Consider the following 20,536-nt stretch of genomic DNA (forward strand, 5'->3'; position numbering starts at 1 on the left):
AACAACATAACTTGCAATCACCCAAATTAAGAGTCTTTGTTTATTTTTTTATTGGGTGTGACAATTCAGCCCATTACCTTCAAAATCACTATACAGATGTATTCTATGATTCTCTCTTCTCGCATTTGTTTTACCATCTAGTGGCATTATTTAAACACTTCATATGTCGTTAAATTACAGACTCTCAATCTGAATTCAGATTCAGTTCCTTCAACATCTTATTCCAAGCTGGTATGTCCTGTGAGAAGCCTAGTCAGTACAGAATCACTGCAGTATGTGCAACTATATAAATCCAAAGAAAGGCTTGCGACAAAGGCAAGCCTGTAATTCAAAAGTCAGATGTGCTTGTCTCACAAAAGAGAATGTTACACAGGTGAATTTCCATTACACAAGGTCTTTTTATTAATGTGCTCTATTCTGTCAGGTAACGCAACAAGATGTCAGGAAAGAGAACCCTCTGCAGTTCAAGTTCCGGGCAAAATTCTTCCCTGAGGATGTGTCAGAGGAGCTGATCCAGGAGATCACACAGAGGCTGTTCTTCCTGCAGGTGAAGGAGGCCATCCTGAACGATGAAAACTACTGCCCTCCTGAGACCGCCGTCCTGCTGGCTTCTTACGCCGTGCAGGCCAAGTACGGTGATTTCAACAAAGAGATCCACAAGCCAGGCTATTTAAGCAACGACAGGCTCCTTCCTCAGCGGTAAGAGCACTGTATCTGACCGTGGATATACCAGAGTTAAATCACAGTTAGCATTGCAGATTTATAAAATGTCTTTGGAAAAATAACAGCCTCTGAGTGGTTAAACAGCATCACATGACTGTGTGCTGGAAAAATAGTGGAGACGCACGGCTAGCATACTAATGAGTCGCTTAACACTGTATAAATCAATGTGCATCACATTATAAATTCCATCACAAAATTAGATGACCAACTGACACATTTTATTTATTAGTTATAAAACTACTGCCATAAAATGTCTGACATTCCACCCCACTTTCTTTAATGCACTTGGAGGTGAAAATTGGCACAATCCACCTTAAAGAAAAACAGAAAAGAAGGGGGCATTGGGCTATATGTTTAGATTTTTAGCTACTGGCCCCATGGGCCACTGAGCTATGTTTTTACTGTCCCGGATGCGATTTTGTCTGGCCAAATATATTTATAATTTTTTTTTTCCTAATGATTTTTATGTAGAAGTAGAAGCAAACGCACCCCCCTTTTATTGTTTCTATTTTTTTTTTTTTTTTTTAGTACTGGTGCTTGACAATTGTCAGTCTTAAACCTGTTGTTATTTGTTTATTAAATATAAGGACCCTAATTAGTTATGAAATGCTTGTAACAGCAACATTCTACAGTAAACGTTTTTAGCCTCTGCCAATCAGTGCCAATTTTGCTGAGTGATACCAATGAGTCCTGGAAAGATTATGAATGCCGTTTTTGACCTGAACACATTCAAAATCAAAATTCGAACCCGTTTCTGGGTATCCACTGGAGATTGCTCAAACACTTGCTATCTTGCAAATTATTATTGTGAGACTGGTATGATATAAACAAAAGTGTTCGATATGAGGTCAGTGGCGCGTCTTGAGGCATGTACTGTTTTTTTTTGTTCGTTTTGCAAATATCAGGATGTTTTGTGTTTTTTTTTTTTTTTTTTTTTTTTTTTTTTTTTTACTATTTGCTTAATACACGATAGTGTTAGACATCGAAGTTGACTATAAAATCCAGTCCTGTGAAAGTCTTGCAATGTGATTTATAGCTGGAATTGAGTAGATTTTGTCGGACGAGAGCAACCACTCGCCCTTCTCAACCCACTTGTAGTCACCAAGCGATGGCTGCTTCTTGAAGGACGAAAAGGGCTTGTTTTGGTTCCGCGAGATTTTTCTTGGAATTTTTCTTGTTTTATTACCACGAATGCTTTCGCGTCCTTGTTCGCTGAGTGCTAACTTTGATTTGGTCCGGCCCTTAGTTACTGCTGTTAGTGTGCACATGGATGCCCCTAAAATCAAGGGGGAAAAAACAAAGCCAGGTTTATATGCTTCTCTGCATTTGAAGGGACTTTTGGAAAATGTTAGGAATATGTGGCTTCATTCGGGTAGTGTGGTGGATTTAATATTGTTTGGCTTACTTGTTTTTTCTTATATATAGAGATAATGTCTGGTTGTATTTCTTAGGGTTTTGGAACAACATAAACTAACCAAAGAACAGTGGGAAGAAAGAATACAGACCTGGCATGAGGAACATAGAGGAATTCTAAGGTAACTTACTACTTATGAGCATTACAAATATGAAATCATTTAAAAGTTATGATATCAAATTGTGTTTTGTGGGTTGGTATCCACCTTTTGTTAATATTATTCAATTCAAGTAACATGTAGAGTACTTTGTGAATATTGCCTCACATATAAGATAGATGAAACGCTTGTCAAAAAACTTGACAGGCCATCTGACTTCTTTTTTTACAACACAGAGAAGATTCGATGATGGAGTATCTGAAGATTGCACAGGATCTGGAGATGTATGGCGTGAACTACTTTGAAATTAAGAACAAAAAGGGAACAGAGCTGTGGCTGGGTGTTGATGCGCTGGGGCTTAACATTTACGAACATGAAGACAAGTAAGTTTACATACAGATTGGGTTGTTGTTTAAAAACCAGTTCAATACATCTCACTTTTTCATCACCACTAAATTTGCAAGCCAACAAATAAAAAAACAAACAAAAACAAGATAGTTACATAGAAATTCAATAAAACTACATTCTATATTCAGAGTTGCTGCTCTTGGCACCCTGCAATATATTTTGTTGTGTTTTAAATATTTAAATAATTGTATGCTTCCAGTTGTAACATTGCCCTCTACTGGCAATTTTGGTTTTATTTTTTGCTGGAAAAAGGCTTGTAAGATTTTGAAGTTTTTTTTCTAGTAAAAAGAATAAGAATTATTGTAGGTTATTCATAAGCATACTTCCACTTTACAACCAGTACAGTGTTTTCACAAGAGCACTATCAACCTGCTGTAGGAGCTTATTCACAACAGAATCTCATTCTAGTTTGTTTCGATGACCCAAAGGTGACAGTCAGGCAGTGTGGTGGCAGGCACTCTTCACAGCTCTGTATGCACACCGAGGACTGACGCCACCAAATTTGTTTGACCTACACCTGAATTTGAATTTGGGCCTCTCTAACTATGGAAGTTCTGAGAGACTAGTGAATTAGCCTGCTGAGCAGCCTAATTTCTGAGCTATGAAAATGCTAATTGTACCCCTGGGCCACTGTGTTTATTTGAATCTCTGCTTGTGATTCTGGCTCAGTGATTTAATTCTCCATATTTCTGATTGAATTTAGAGTAATGCATTTTGAATGTTTTCAATGTTAATAGGTTTTTCTTCTCTCTCCAGGTTGACACCGAAGATTGGCTTCCCTTGGAGTGAAATTAGAAACATTTCATTTAATGACAAGAAGTTTGTTATCAAGCCCATTGACAAAAAAGCTCCAGTAAGTAAATTACATTATATTTAGTTTTCTTGTGAATAAAGTGCTCTTTTTCAATGCAAGTGGCAATAGTACTGGTAACAAAAAGGTGCAGTTCCCTGCAAGAGAAGAAAGACATGTTTCAACACATTTCACACACAGCAACCCTATCCAAAAAAAGTGATTCCTGACTCTTTTAAAAAAAAAAAAAAAAAAAAAAAAAAAAAAAAAAAACACATCCTGTTCTGTAACTGCTAGAGTTTTGTATTCTAAAAGTATTTACTTGAAGTCCACAGTGGCCCCTGCTGTTTTTTTTTTTTTTTTTTTTTTTTTTTTTTTTTTGTTTTTACTGCCAATATTATAAAAATTATAGAGAGCAGCTCAAAGAATAGAGAAGAAATCATGAAACACAATCTGTCTAAGCGCTATAGTTCATCTACACAGTCTTTATTATGCTGACGGGCTGGGGGAGAAGCAGCTTTGCTAATCGTTGTGTACAGTTGAGACAGACACTTCCTGCCCTTGGGGTACGTATTGCAGCGAGCCTAATGACAATTGTAAAGTTTGTGAAAAACTTTAATTCACTTTGTTATTCCTACCACCAGGTGGCATAAGGATATCATATGCTTATATCCACTTGTTTCTTGATGTTTATAAATGTTGTAAAATCTATATATTAAAACACATGACAGAAAAAATGTTATAATATAATTAATCAGATTTACAGTGTTTCCCATTTTTTATTAGCTCTAAACAAGTTCCTGTGATGTGTTGTTTCTGCGTTTGTCTCTGCCGGGCTGCTCTAAACTGACTCCACCGTTTAGACACCAAATGCCCCTCTCAGTGATGTCAGATTAAAATAAACTATTGTGACCTGAATGTCAGTCCCTCCCCTGTGCAATAATATGTGTTTCAATCTTATACTGCAAAGTACAGTGGCCGTGTAAGTCATCAAAACAGAGTGCTTTTTCTTCTTGTGTTTACTCGATTGCAGTCCTAGAAGCCCACTTCAGTATGATCGTGTTAACACGATCACGGTCCTTAGAGTTAACACAAGTATTACCATGGGACATACACTAATAATATAGTGTATGTCCCACAGTAACCTATGTTCTATTATTTTGAAAGGACTTTGTGTTCTACGCCCCTCGGCTGAGAATAAACAAGCGCATCCTGGCGTTGTGCATGGGCAACCATGAGCTGTACATGAGGAGGAGGAAGCCAGACACAATCGAAGTGCAACAGATGAAGGCTCAGGCCAGGGAGGAGAAGCACCACAAACAGATTGAGAGGTACCTCAGTTTGACCAACTGACACATTTTATTTATTAGTTATAAAACTACTGCCATAAAATGTCTGACATTCCACCCCACTTTCTTTAATGCACTTGGAGGTGAAAATTGGCACAATCCACCTTAAAGAAAAACAGAAAAGAAGGGGGCATTGGGCTATATGTTTAGATTTTTAACTACTAAGCTCGTTTGACAAGATAGGGTTAGTTGTAGTCCACCTACTCATCTGACTTGCGCTGCTGCCAACATTGATTTGACAGGAGCTGAAGCCAGATCAGCTAACCTACCCACACCCACACCCACACCCACACACACACACACACACCTTGACGACATTGGTTTAACCAAACAGAATTAAATACATCTGTTAAAATCGTATTAACCAAGGCTTTAAGAATTAGGACACTAACTGACCACACATAGAGGCCTTAATGTATATGTAACATAGTAAGTAAAAGGAATGCTTGCACAAACTGCTCATGAACTTCCGGGGCATAATCTTGGAGAAGCTTCATCTTTACAAACACAGATACTCAGCGGCCATAGTTGTTACAGTCAAAAGCAATAATTGTAGCATCCTTACAGCTGCTGCAAGATGCAGGTCCCAGGTGCTTTCACCTTTCTGGTGTAATGAACCACATTAGGTTGTTAACCATTTTGAGAATGGTAATCATCCCAGAATGCAAAGGGTTGGGAAGTTGCTCTTCCAATTGAAGAATCTTTGCCATGCTACCTGTACGTTCTTAGGGCATCACTGAACTGGGACTGTGCTGCTGTTTGGCTTGTTGCATCGTTGTTTGATACCACATTTTAACATTCCTGGATCTTGCTGTTGATGAGGTCTACATCGCAATCAATCTCATTGTCTTGTATCCGGTTTCAAAATGCCTGCCACCTCAGTCTGGACAGAGCCTCCTTTACAAGCTTGTTGTCGTCACTCTGCATTTGTATGATTTCCCTTTAAGTAGATGGCTTGCTGTGTTGCTGTCATACAACTGTGATTCTATAATGCGCTTTCCATCCATTTATCGAGCAAGTTTATAAGTTACCACATGCAAGCAAACTTTGTAGTGTGTCGAAATTCATTCATTTTTAAATGTCTTGCCCTTTTTATCTTTAATCATGGGTTACATGATTACATGGCCCATACTGACATAAATCTTTCTGTAAAATGCAAGTTGTGGAAAACATGTCAGGATATTCACTGAATTATGTTGGACAGTTTGGCTTCCGCAGCCCTAATTTCCTCCCATGCACAAAACATTCCTTGCAATGATTTATGTCCTTTGTTGAATCTGAATGCTGAAACTGAAAAAGCATGTTTTAAAACTTGATTTGAACTCTTATTCCCTTTCTTATCCCCTTTTAGGTAGCATTCTTTATTCTCAGTTTTGACAGTTTCAGACTAATTGTAAATGTAGGTCATGTCATTTTCACAACAGATAGTATTAGTTTTACTAGTGTTATATTTACACCGTTTGTTGGCAAGTGTGTCGCGAACATGCTTGTTATTTTGATACAGTCCCTTTGTAGGAAGACCATGAGGGCTTAGTTAAAACATTCTAGGTTTAGACTCACAAAGGCTAAGGTTGTGCTCCCTCTGGGTACGCTTGGAGGGTTTTATCTGCACTCGGTAGGGTTCAGTACCTTTTGGTGTGAAGTGTGATTTAATGAAATAAGCAAAGTGCACCCCCAGTGATTTCTTCCACAGCAATATGTAATAACCTTAAAAACCGGAGCAATACATCAATAACTGTAATCTTTCAGTATGCCTTAAGGATACTGTAAACGTCCAGTTCACACACCGTATAAATTAACCGAGTTCACAAACGGACTCGATCGTGGGAAAAAAAAAGGACCAAAAAAGCTAACTCTTAGTTCGCATCCAAACAAACTTGGTCCCTTTGCTCGCAGATAAATGTGAACAGCAAGCAAATAGATATATTGTTTCAACGTAAACGAACCAGACCGAGTCCATTTGAAACCGACCCAGTGTGAATGCAGCCATAGATAGATGCAGCAGCTCATAATGGACTGTATGCATGGAGATTTTACTAAACACTTTTGTCTAGCCATAATACAAAATGTGGAAAACATTAGTAGGTCAAGGGTGGGCTGCAAGTTTGTTTCGTTGAATTAAGCGAACAACCTCAAACTTTTTAAAATTTGCCCCTTGTGCCCCTAGTCACGTTGTTTTTCTGTTTTTTTTTTTTTTTAAGCATGCTGTTATGAAGCAATCCCCCCTCTTGTGGTGGTGCACAGCACTAGTGTCATCAACCTGCTATAATGTACAACACAGGCACATCATCTACATTCATTGTGACTAGAACTAAAATTTGAGTACAGCGCTCTAATGTTAATTATACAGCATATCATACAAATAAAATTGTAGTAAAATGGGAAACAGAAGTTGTGGCTAGCAATGTGATTATTTCTGTCCAGAGCACAGCTAGAAAACGAGAAGAAGAAAAGACAGTTGGCAGAGCAAGAAAAGGAAAGAATAGAGCGGGAGAAGGATGAGCTGATTGAGCGACTCAGACAAATTGAAGAACAGACAATCAAGGCACAAAAAGGTAACCCTGTGCTACTTAAAATAAAGACTCTGTTTCATTTTATAGGGCTGAGAGGTTTGGATTTCCCAGGCCTTTGTTCTTCATTTTATTCTGCCTCTGTTAGGCTTTCTGTATATATGTAGGCCAAGGATTGGCTGGGCAAAGGTCCGATTCCATTACTTGAGGGTCATAATGTTGTATGCTTTCTTTGGAACGTGGACTGTGTTGATTTTTTTTTTTAATGAATTTGTTTATTTTACTAGTGCCTTCGTGTGTGGTTTATATAATAGAAATAAAAATAATGATAAATTGAGAAACTAGAAGTCTTTCTCGGTATTCCAGTAGTACTCAGTATTCCTCCATGGTTTATTTTAGTATTACTACTCATTCAACCATGAAGTGTTTCAGGGAAGTAAAATGGTTTTAATAGAGAGAAGATGACAGAGTGAACTGGACTGTAGAGTTAATCTTTAGGCTGGGGTTTACTGTGTAGACAACGGCAAATGAGAATGGATTACTGGTACTAGTTTTTTCAAGTATTCAAGCAGTGCACTTGCTTTCAGTGGCTGAGAACACTGGTATTGGTTTACAAAACCAATAATTGCAAAAAAAAAATGCCTGAAAAAGTTAACTGAAGTAACCTTTCAGACCACAGTAGCACATGGTACTGACGCTATAAGCATATGCCTTTCATCTGCAAGGTGCACTTGTAGAAACTGGACTAGCCCCACAGATTTATAGAAAATATACAGTATATCAATAGTATACTAGCTTATCCCTTGTTATAGTATAAAAGGGTTTTAAAAAGACACAGATATCACAGTTCTTGAGCTGTATTTGGGCTCATCGCTGCCTGGTAATTTGTACCAGTAAGAGTGCTGAAATAAGCTATTTTTTGTGTTGTGGCGTAGAGCTGGAGGAGCAGACCAGACGGGCTCTGGAACTGGACCAGGAGAAGAAGCGAGCGAAGGAGGAGGCAGAGCGGCTGGAGAGGGAACGGCAGAGTGCCGAGGAGGCCCGGTTAGCACTAGCAAAGCAGGCCGCGGACCAGATGAAGAACCAGGAGCAACTGGTAAGGGCAAGCTCCACTGCTGTTAAAATTGATTCTCATGATTTCCCTTGAATACACTGCAGTATTCTGCCTCATGCAAGGCATGTCTGATGACAGATATGCTCGTCACTGTGAGCGGGATAGCTGATTTGATGATGTCAGACCTAGAAGAGACAGAACACAGTACTGTGATTGAATGTGCTGATGTGCTGATTTATTGCAAATAATAAATAAATATTTAAACAAAACAAAAGGCACGCTGGCCAAAATAAACAGACAAACAAAACACTAACACCAAACCCCAGAACAAGTGTCGTGCTGGTACTTCCAGCGGTTGTGCCTTACATGTGAAGAGCCAGACCACCCCTTCCCAGGCAGCCTCCTATCTTGGAGTGTGCTTAGACTCCAGGGCCATGCTGGACACTCTGTCGGACGGCAGAGTGCAGAGAATAGCTCCCTGTTTGGGGCTCTTTCAGGGTTATGATAATAACTTCACTAAGGCTGTAAATCTATGTTTAAATTTAATATACATCTAAAGTGTTTAAGTATCTAGTTGTTTTACCTTTTAAATGATTCATAACATCCATATTTAATAAGTAATACTCTTGCGACTTTTTACTCATATTTGTACTTTAAAAATTTTCACTTTTAAGGTTACATTGTGCTGATGTGCACAATGTATACTTTTTGTTACACCAGCTAGCGGTGTACAGGACATTGTTAGTTACATTTCTTGAATTATATCTAAGGTACAACCTTATGTAACTACAGTAAGTCAAGTAAACAAACATCTCAGCAATACACAGAAGGCTATAGTTTGGCGTTTCTTATAACTTCAGTTTTAAATTCTGACGAGGTTTGAAATATATCTACCAGAATCGGTAAAATAAAAATGAAAAAGTCATATTTTAATGTTGTTTCATTTTCAGGCTGCTGAACTCGGTGAATTTACTGCCAAAATCGCCCTGCTCGAGGAAGCCAAGAGGAAAAAGGAGGAGGAGGCATCTGAGTGGCAGCACAAAGTAAGGGACGACTTCTGCCATTCACAGAGTGCTACATTGCTAAATCATTTTTCAATAGGGATGTCTGATGCATTGTTAAAAATCCACTTCGAATCAAAACTTATTTGTTAAACTAAGGCTTTCTTGATGTTCATTTTATGTCAAAATAAACCCACAAGTTACAACAATTCTAAATGGAAGGATGTTGGATCAAAATTGAATAGAAACTGTGATAATGAATGTGTGTGTCGTTTGACAATTACCATGATTTCATGAAACATTCTTAGAGCAAAATTTGGGGGAAAAAAAACCATTGAAGTTGTAAGTAATATATACTGAACTGTAATAATACAAATTCAGAAGACAAATAGGGTAATACAGTGATAACTTGCACGAAAGACATTTACCAAGTTATCCTATCAAGAAGGCAAATTCCAGCAGTAGGCGAGTTCAGTTTAGCATACCTAACCTTCTTGTTAAACAGTCTTCCTTCTTTCCCCCAGGCGCTCTCGGCACAGGACGACCTGGAGAGGACCAAGGAGGAGCTGAAGATTGTGATGAGCATGCCGCCGCCACCCCCTCCTCCTCCTCCTCCCCCCCCCCCATGGTGGCCCCTCTGGAGAACGAGCACGACGAGCAGGATGAGAACAGCGCAGAGGCCAGCGCAGAACTCTCCAACGAGGGCGTCAACAACCACCGCAGCGAGGAGGCGCGCCTCACTGAGACCCAGAAGAACGAGCGAGTTAAGAAGCAGCTGCAGGTGAGGCCATGGGCACGGGCACTGCTGAGTTTCTTACTGTGTTTTATTGTCCCCTGGCATGGATGAAATCTCCTGCGAAGGGCACGTAGTGGAGGTGGTCGTACATGTCACACTTCACATGCTTGCATACATCTGGAGAGCAACTTATTGAGAATTGATTATCAAATTGTGGTGAAACATTTCATTGCTAATGACCTTCTTCAATACTATTCTGTAATACTGCTGATTTACACTGTGTAACAAAAAAAAAAGTGTAGTTTTTCGAGATTTACAATTATACTGTAAATACAGTAATTGTAAATCTCGAAAAACTACTCGCTTCTAAATCTTTTGTAGTCATTTTTGTATTACTTTAGTATAAATACATGTTAATTTGGATTCATATGTTGTTTTCTGACTTTATGTGAACGAAAAGACACACATTTGCCCGTTTTCCCATTGGAAATAGTGATATTTTGAAATATCACTGTCCTGGTCGCAAAAGCAAAGTTTGTGGGGAATAATAGCCATTTTCTATACTTTTGAGGCATAAGCAATTAGGAAATAACACTTACTACCCAGGAACAAAAATTGTGTTACATAGTGTTATATGTCATGGTCATCAGTGTTCTGAATTACAGCTGTGGCAGGGATGTAAAGTTACTGACATACTTGTTAAATGCAGTGTAAAGTATGATTTGCACAGGACTAAATACCAGCTGTCCTGAGAGGTGGCAGAAAGCAGCTGACATCTGGTAACCTCCCAGACGTGGATTGGTTTTCATCAAGGAAAGATGTTAAACTCAAAATGAAATGAGATATTGTGGCCAGAAAAGGTGCTTTTGTGCATGCATTGTGAACAGACAACCAGGTGTAAATAATCAGCTTCTTTTCCAAAGGCTAGAAGAACCATTTTCAAACAGATCTTCAAATATGCTGTTCAAAGCATCCACTTAAGAGTCGCCAATTATGTTTTGTGTTTTCGTCCGTCCCCAGTTTGGTTATGCACAATCATACGGTTTTACTGAACTGGACAATCTCGGGACAAATCTTACCAATTTTAAAATTGTTATGTTTACTGTGAAGGCTAGTATTGCTTTGAAGAGAAGACCCCAGAAATGCTCCATCGATTCTAACGTAGGACTGACATGGTCGATTCACACAGGATTAAAGAGACACAGGAAATTGTACACAAGATCCCGATATCCTGTAAACAAATCAGAGGACCTCTGAGAAAATGATTTGGGATAATAAAAACTGGATGGTTTGCATGGTACTAAATATCACTGATGTCACAAATTCCAGAACCACCAGTTTGTGGTGATTTTTAGTCCCATGCGAGTCAGGCTTTAGGCTGTAAAAGGTTAAACGAGCAGACAGTAAACAGAAATAAAAATCTGGAACGGTATAATGTTTTATTAAAGGGTTCAACCAAAATGTCCAGTTTTAAGAAGGTCTTAGATTTTCACATATTTCAAAGACCTTACTTTGCCTACTTTTGAGCATTCAGTTTAATTATGTCTTTCAAATATTCCTGTAACGTACAAAAAGCAGATCAGTAAAACTATAGACAACTAAATTGTTAATATACAAGCTTTCCATTTTTGTGCAAAGATTTACTTGAGTGTTTTAAATTTGGACAATCCAGGTGTGAAAATGAAATATTCAATGTTAATATGAGATACACTAGTAATATATACTTTCAGTTATTTTGCAATTTTGACATGTTTAATGCGTGCTTCTGTGTTTGCCACCTGTCTCCACTCCTCTCGCTTTGTTGACTATACTTTACACAACATTCATCACTAGACTGCCCACTCTGATATGATAAGCTCCACGAGACGCCTGAAGATGGTTCCACGCCTGGCCTTGACTGGTGTCAGGCTAATCTGTTCAGACTTAGTCCGAGTTTAACCTTTCAAAAGCGACAAAATAGTTGGCTGGTTACCCTAGTAGAACGACTTGTGTCAGTCATGCAGGAACCTTTTCTGTATGTTAGTATTACAGGTTTAATAAAGATACTTGGGTTGAATCTAAAGCTTTTATTTAAACAGTATGAATTTGTAATCGATCTGTAATACTTTTTTTTTTTTGTTTTCTATCTCCATTCAATCAGACACACAGAACGTCTTAAGTTCTTAACGGTTTCATCCGTCCAGTCACAAGATGTCTTTTCATGTCTTCCGGTTTCTATTAATTTGCACTATGAACCAGTTTGCTATTGTAAACGAGGTGCTGTTTTGGTATTGTATTTGTAGTGTATACAAGTCTTTCTGTAACTTCGGTCGGATCCAGTTGTTAGATGACCATCCCACCCTCTTTTCACTGTGTCTTGTCTCTCTTACTGCTGCGCACTCACTCTCTTTACTGACCTATTTCAGTCTTCTGTGAAGGTCTTGCAGCGGCACCTCTGGCAGGACGGATAGCAGTATCAGTAATAGTAATACATCAATACGTTTAAATCACTTTTATACTATACACAACAAAAATGATTATAACCTTTTCCAAGGTCCTACACTAGCTTTCATTTAGTTACCATGTCGTTTTCATTTTTTTTTTTTTGGTTCAGTAAAGAATTTAATGGCCTTTTGAGGCCTATGCAATCGCCAAAGGAGACTATAGAAGCACTGCTTCATTCTTTGAGACTTTCCATATGTGAAGTTTTTTTTCTGTCCCCTTTTTTATTGTGATCATCGACTGGTTCTTATTACACTTACTCAAATATTCTTATTTTGTAGTGCTCGGAGTTCAACCATTAAAATATCTAACGTGTGTGGTAGATGCCAGTGCCATCTAGTGTATATAGTATGGCCAGGGTTCATTTTTATTTATTTCTGGCATTACACAGCCCTCGATCCGATATGCTGTTCCCCTAACATTAACCATTTACTGCCTGAATAGAATGACTATATACGGCCACTATGACCGCTTTTATGTTTTTACAGCGTTTGTAGTTTGGCAACCTTAAATCAAAAATTAAAATATGATATAATCTATTTTGTTGTGGAATGTATTTCATTTTTTTTTTTTTTTTTTAATGAGAGGCGCCCCCAAAAAATCATAACACAGTTCTAATAAATATTAAAAAACTGCCAAGTTTCAATCCCGTTAAGTTTATATATAAAATATTTAGGACGTTACAGTTGCGAAATTTTGTGAGGATTTCAAATAAAAAAAAAAAAATTCAGATTTCAAGTATTTTCTACCTTTTGAGGTGCTATAAGATTTTGTCCGATCCACAGGCATTGTCAGCTATTTTATGGAAGTAGCCCAGGCTGAGCAAAATATCACAAAGTACATTGTCAAATCAAAACCTTTTAACCTTGAAATAAATACAAGTAAAAAATGCAGTTTTTTATTAAATTATTCATAATTTTCATTAGGAAGAGAAAAATCACATTTATATTCAGAGTTAAATAATTCAATATAACCTTGAATAAAAAATACAAGACTAGCAAAACTAACTACAGCAACAACAAAAAATATATAGACAATGACGAGGCTCAAAAAGACTGATTTCATTGCCCCACCACTTCTATTGCCGTTGGGCATCCCGGAACAGAGATTGTGTCATTGGTGCTTAAGTTCCAGAATTAGAGCAGTCCACGCATCGGGGTTAAGCCTGTGGGATACCTTGCTTTTCCATAAAAAACTCTAGTTTATCAGATATTCAAGTATATATTGGTGTATAATATGTGAATGACCTAATATCATGTGAACAGGTCTGTGAGGTATAACTTCAACGTTATTTAACAAGCATCAATTTCATTTTATCATTTTGTGGAAAGATTTGGAACAAAATAAAGTGGTAAAAAAAAAAAAACATTGGGCCTGTGTTTTATTTTTGTTAGGATTTGTTTGAATAGGAAATATGCTGCAAATGTTATTATTATTATTATTTGTTTATTTAGATGCCTTTATCCAAGGCGACTTAGAGACTAGGGTGTGTGAACTATGCATCAGCTGCAGAGTCACTCCCAAAAGACTGAGCACAAGGAGGTCAGTGAATGAGCCAGGATTTGAACTGGGGACCTCCTGGTTGCAAGCCCTTTTCTTTAACCACTGGACCACACAGCCTCCCATGACTAAGAACAACACCTAAAGTGAAAAAAAATAATTAATTTCTAGAGTGTATGTTGTGTGCAACTTTAAACTGTAAAAAAAAAAAAAAAAGCCCTGACCTGATTTGGAGACTAACATAAAGACAATAATGGAAATATTTATGATGCAGAACAGTGCAAGCAGCATAGTTTTCTTTGTATATGTCATTGCAGTTAAGTAATATTTGTAGTTGTATTAATGCACTCCCTCTTCACAACAGGCTTTGAGCTCTGAGCTGGCCCAGGCTCGGGATGACACCAAGAAAACTCAGAACGATGTCCTCCATGCAGAGAATGTGAAGGCAGGCCGTGACAAGTACAAGACCCTGCGACAGATCCGGCAAGGAAACACAAAGCAACGCATTGACGAGTTTGAGTCCATGTGAGGGAGGAGGGATAGAGAGAGAAGGCTGTTATGGATGCTGCTCATTTCACATTGTGGTTTCTGTTTAGAGCTGAACCTTCCAGCAGAGAGGCGAGCAGGGCTTAAACCCATACAGATTCCACCTCGCCATGCCAAAGCACTGACCATGCACCTGTTCTCATCAAGAGGATACGTAACTGATGTGCTTGCATGTATACAGCATATTAACAAACAGAAGGACAGGGGTAAGGAAGTTAAGCAAATCCACAACACATTTGAAAGTTCTTTCTCTGAAGTACAGATTCAGCTGGTATTTTTTAATATAGGTTGGGCTCTTTGAATTTTCAGAATGTTCTGCCTGTAGAATTAGTTAGCATTGCCATTTGCTTAAAAGTAATATGTGTATCTAACCATTGCACTTTTAGAAGTCCCTACAATGGTGTGGGAAAGTTAAATCTGTCAGCAGCTAATCCAGTGGAGTGAGCAGAACCCCTGGGTTTCAGTGTTTCATGTCCAGTCATCATAGATGGTTTTCTTTGCCTGCTTGCTCACAAAGGCTTGGAATACAGATAGCCGTCCTGCTGTTGATATGGCAATGGATGGAACGCTGGCTGTGTATAAAAGATGGCTGCCTGACGTGGAGTCTTCAGTAGACGCATGTAATATGTGGTTGCCTGTGCATCTGTAACTGGTGTGCTGCATGAGCTGCTTTTAACTCACCATCCACTACTGAAGTTCTTGCCCTTTCTGGCAAGGGAGCATGCGAAAACATTGGTCCCGAGGAGGGGACAGCTGACTACCTCAATATTATATGCATGATGACTGGACAGCCAATCACCCCCCCCCCCCCCCCCCCCCCCCCCCCCCCCCCCCCCACCCCCCCCCCCCCCCCCCCCCCCCCCCCCCCCCCCCCCCCCCCCCCCCCCACCCTGGTGACGTTCTAGAATGTGTTGGGCAGTTTCAAGCTCCCCAGCCCCCCAGCCCTTGTATGTTGACATGTTGCACTTGACGTGATAATTGCATTCCACTCACAGACGCCTAAAAGCTCGTTTATGAAGTGACCTCATACAGGCAGACTAGGTGAATGTGTGTACATATTTGTGTGTGAGACAGAAACTATTGTGAACATGTCAAGGTATGTTAGGGATTCACTCGTGCAGGGGAAAATACTTTTTATCATGTTAGGAATGCCCACACTTTTTGATATTTTCATCTCTCCTTTATTCCATGTATTGTTTTCCTGCATCTTTTTTTTTTTTGGGTGTTAGATTTGTAAAAAAGATGTACAGGGGATGTAGCTCCATGTGATTATTGATGAAGAATAGTATCTCCATGGATAATCGGCTTTTCACAAACACTGACCTCTAGGTACTGAAATCTGCTGACCAGTTGCCTCTATTGTGTGGCAAAGCAAGTAGAATGCTTGTTTAAAACCTAGTTTGCTGCTGGTCCATGTCCCACCATTGCCCTTCAGAACATGTAATATTGTAAATCTGTTAGTAGACACATTTTGCATGGAGTTTTTAACTTCTTAAAATTTCACTGTTTTAGTTTTTCGTAGTTTGCACATCTGTGAAGTTGCGAATTGAGAGGCTTTTTATTGGGCCTGCTTGTTCTTGGTGTGCATGTTCCCACACACTTTACTTTTTAGAACATTCTCTAAACTTCAAATGAGCCCCACGATTAAAGGTACCAGCCCCTCGGATACTGAAGACTTTGTTCAAGATGTATTTGTATTGAAAATACAATAGCCTTATTTTGATGCAAGTATAAGTGCAAAGCCACATTTATGAAAGGAAAACACCAGGTTTAATCAATGCTGGCATGAGGCAGGTCGATCAACCACAGTTCTGAATGATTATTTCCATTTCCTTTCAGAAGATTTTATTTGGACTTGTTTCAAGTTTGGAATGCTAATCTGCTTTAGTCGGTAACAGTTCAGGGTGTGTTTCTGTACATCTGTGTTTGTTTAGATCTAAATCTAACTTTCAGGTTAGTTGGAATCAAGGCGTCTCTCAGCCATTGTGTGTTAAGCATTTAATTTCACACGCAGTTATTTCATCTGAAGCCCCGGCTTCCCCTCTGATGCCAGTTCAGTTTACTTCCATTTGGTATTATGCAATTCATAATTCTTCATTTATCGATTTTAATATTGAATTTTGCCATTTCTTGTAAAGCTTTTTCATGCACAGTACAGTAGGTCAAGTTACTTGCTGCTAATTGTCCTTGAGCTGCTTTTTCTCTCCAAAGAAAGTGTTACAGAAGCATTTTGATTAACATTTTTTTTTTTGTAATTGCAATAATAGATAATTGGATTGACTGGTTAACTACAAACTGAAAAATCCCAGTGTGCGAATGTTGTGCACATGCTTCAAAACACTACTTTTTGTTTTGCCATAGCAAGTGAAATACTGTGCTTCCAAGTACATTTTCTATTTTCCTGAAATGTGCGCTAACATTGATACATAGTGTCTGTATCAGTGTGAGAAATACAAACTCCTTTATCATGTTTGCTGTTCATGTATCTATATATTATATAGAATAAATAAAGAATTGATTTAATCTATTTATATTGATTGTGTGAATGTTTATTTGCTTACAAAATTGTTCTCCTATATTTTGTTTTGTTGGACTGCCTGTTAACTCCATTAATTGTGTTGTACAATCAAATGTAACTATTCTGAACAGCATGCATTGGTTAACAATAAAGATATCCATGCATTACATAAATATAATGGGGTTCCAGAAGGAAGGACACATTTAGGCACTGTGTGTAATTTGTATTCTGCATAAGTGGATACAATGTCCACTTTTGAATGCCCAGTGACCTTTGTGTTCCTGCTGTGAAGTGTATGTTTGGAGGTGCATGTGTGAATCATGCTGTTTGTATTCTTCATTTTTCAGTAGCCCTGTTTGGATATACTAGAATGGTGTTTGGAGAGTATTTACTTATTTTAACTATCAAAGTGTATGGCGTGGTTTAAGTTGCACTGGTATTCAACTTTTGGGGTTTCCCTGATTTTGTATTTTGCATTTTTTGCTCAACATTAACTCATGGAAACCCCATTGTAATTAATGTACTTTTATTAAGAGGGTTTGAACTTTCTTTCTTTAAACAAATGGTTTCAAGGATCTGCAATGCATACAGAAATGTTTTCTCCCAAATGGCCCCAAAACCTGACAAAGCAGGTGTGTTACATGAATGCTGCTGTTAGGTGCTTAGGTTATTCTGAATTCTGCTCGCTTGTGCATTACACAGCATTGGACTCTGTCAGCTATTATCACCTAATATCAATTTAAAAAAATAAATAAGTGACTGAGATTAACTGTCCACTAGGTGGACGTACTTACAATTGCATAAAATATCTAATCAGAATTTTAATTTGAATAAATGTGGTCCCTAATAATATTGTTTTCAGCTGCAATCTTTTTCTGATCTAACAGTCATGCATTTATATTTTCATGGACAGAGAAATAGCTAACCACATTGAGAGCTGTTTTGAGTGTTGCTATGCAAGTAGTTTGTCAGTAACTTCAAACACTGGTTTCCCAGACCTCGATTTAGCACTTGAGTAGTAAATACAGTATAATCATAAATTTTGAAAAACTACTCACTTCTAAATCTTTTGTAGTCATTTTTGTATTACTTTAATATAAATACATGTTAATTTGGATTCATATGTTGTTTTTTTTCTGACTTTATGTGAACGAAAAGACACACATTTGCCCGTTTTCCCATTGGAAATAGTGATATTTTGAAATATCACTGTCCTGGTCACAAAAGCAAAGTTTGTGGGGAATAATAGCCATTTTCTATACTTTTGAGGCATAAGCAATTAGGAAATAACACTTACTACCCAGGAACAAAAAAAAAAAATAAATAAATAAATAAAAATTGTTACACGGTGTAATTAGGGCTTCTGTTCGGTTTTTATAATTCATTTTCAGTGTATATTTTGAGCTATTTTTGAGTTTTATGTAAATCGTTCCCCACCCCCCCACGGCTTTTGATTTTTTTGTATACTATGTGAAATTGTTTGGAGTTACTTTCCACAATGCTTGAGTTGTTTTTCCTGTCAAAATATGTATAGTAGTAAGTCAACAGTACTTGTGCCCTTAAGTTGTACTTTCTTCCCTTTGCTGTCTTCCACAACAAAATCCTTATGGATTCACCAAATACAGCTTTAAATCCCACGAACAAGTCTCCATTCCTAATTGTAATCTCGTTTTAAATCTAGCAAGCAGAGTCTCCAAGAAATGTAGGAATGTGCTGTCACTCAGTACTAGTTGGGGTGGGTTTAAAGTATTCAGAACAAATCAATGATAGGAAGGAGGGACATTGCCCAGGTGCACTGGGAATTGATGAGCTATGTACAGTATCTTCTTGTTCATATGGAGCTATGAAGGGGTTATTGAAGACCTGCTTTTACGTGATAAGCCTGAGATCAATTGAACAGATGAGAATGTTCCTTAATCAACTGCCAACTTTTTCTTGAATATTTAAAACAAAAGCACAATTCCACCTGGAACATGGCTAATGTTTTCAAATAAAGTAGGCGCAGTATTATTCAGGTTTTAGGAATGTTTAAAGAATGGTTGAAAACTTTATTCTTGGTGTAATGTGTTGACCCTTGAATATCAATTTGTAAGGTAAAGGGAATCTGACGTGTTGTGTAATATTAAAGTAGCTTCTCCCAGTTGCAAGACGGGTTCAGTCACAAGAGGCAAGACAGCAAATCCGACAGTGACTGAGAGTTCGTAATAAAACTCAATTGGTAAGTGCTTCTGTATCCAAGACTGCAAATTACTAATACAGTATCCATCCATCACACATCAGCCCTAACAGTTTATTATCCACCATCATCAAGCTCATGGTCAGGTGCCACACCTTTTAAGCCACGTAAGAACACTTTCACACCTCTTTCTCCCTAGCTGGCCCTCTTTCTCACACTATTGTACTCTCTTCACACCAGCCTGTTAAATACCATATTCCAGACCATCTACTCACTTCATTATCCTGCTTTTGTTTTGTAGGTAAGAAAACCCCAGCAACACTACTGATCCAGCACTTGATTAGGCCTTCCCAATTGTCACAATGTTTTACATGTCATTTTCATTCGAGGAGTGGCTTTCTTGAACACAGCCACCATAAGGCCAAAAAACATTTGTCTGAGAAAGGGTTGAGCAATTAGTGTGAGGTTAGAAGGTCACACTGCCCTGATGTGAGAAGTTTGGAAGGATGCTATTCCAATTGTTAATTGTGTGATATTCCTAAAAACGAACAGGGACCATATTACACATTTAGTGTTATACCTATACTACAGTACCTGCTGTACCCATTTTTTTTTCATTTGGAAACTGCTTGGCTGTTCACACTGTAACAGATGTATTTTGTCAATCTGGGTTGTTTCTGACCCACTAAACCTTAGCTCAATATGTTTAGTGATATGGTAGCAGCTTGGTCAAGTGCCATTGCACCCAAAAATGTTATTTCTTGTGATAGCCCATTATTTCTATGTATTTGGTTAATTAACTGGGTAGTTAAGTATAATACTATGAAATGGTATTGTGGGATTCACATTGTGCATGGGTCTGTGATGAGTAATACCGTTAGTTGAAGAGATGTGTTACTGGTCTTTTTGTTTAGCTTTCAGGAGCACAACTTCTAATCTAAATGCTGTTTCATTGTGGGTTTAACTTGATAAATGATGGAGTTCCTCTGAAGCAACATGTAGAGAGGGTTAGTCTTAAATAATGCAATGCAAGTCATTTCCCTTAATAGCCCATACAGGAATGTTTTGTCTACCACATAACACTTACACCGCCCCGTATTGTGGGTGATGAGTATGGTTTAACCCTCATCAATCTGGCCTGTTCTTTTTATGATGTCACTAACACAACAACAAAAAAGCATGGAACGAAGTATAATATAGTCCTAATCAGCATTTAATAAACACAATGCAAAT

General features: G+C 38.2%; 1 protein-coding gene across 1 annotated transcript in view; it reads left to right on the forward strand.

The window, feature by feature from the left end:
- Positions 1-15,449, forward strand: part of LOC121327948 (radixin-like) — a 38,851-nt gene extending 23,402 nt beyond the window's left edge. The window contains 11 exon segments of the mRNA XM_041272314.1: positions 425-699; positions 2,175-2,258; positions 2,471-2,617; positions 3,399-3,495; positions 4,600-4,763; positions 7,206-7,336; positions 8,227-8,387; positions 9,296-9,388; positions 9,871-9,960; positions 9,963-10,127; positions 14,428-15,449. Of these exon segments, the coding sequence (XP_041128248.1) occupies positions 425-699; positions 2,175-2,258; positions 2,471-2,617; positions 3,399-3,495; positions 4,600-4,763; positions 7,206-7,336; positions 8,227-8,387; positions 9,296-9,388; positions 9,871-9,960; positions 9,963-10,127; positions 14,428-14,592 (1,572 nt within the window). The 3' untranslated portion in view covers positions 14,593-15,449.
- Positions 15,450-20,536: the final 5,087 nt, after the last annotated feature.

This window comes from Polyodon spathula, chromosome 15, assembly GCF_017654505.1.
Source record: "Polyodon spathula isolate WHYD16114869_AA chromosome 15, ASM1765450v1, whole genome shotgun sequence".
Classification (NCBI taxonomy): domain Eukaryota; kingdom Metazoa; phylum Chordata; class Actinopteri; order Acipenseriformes; family Polyodontidae; genus Polyodon; species Polyodon spathula.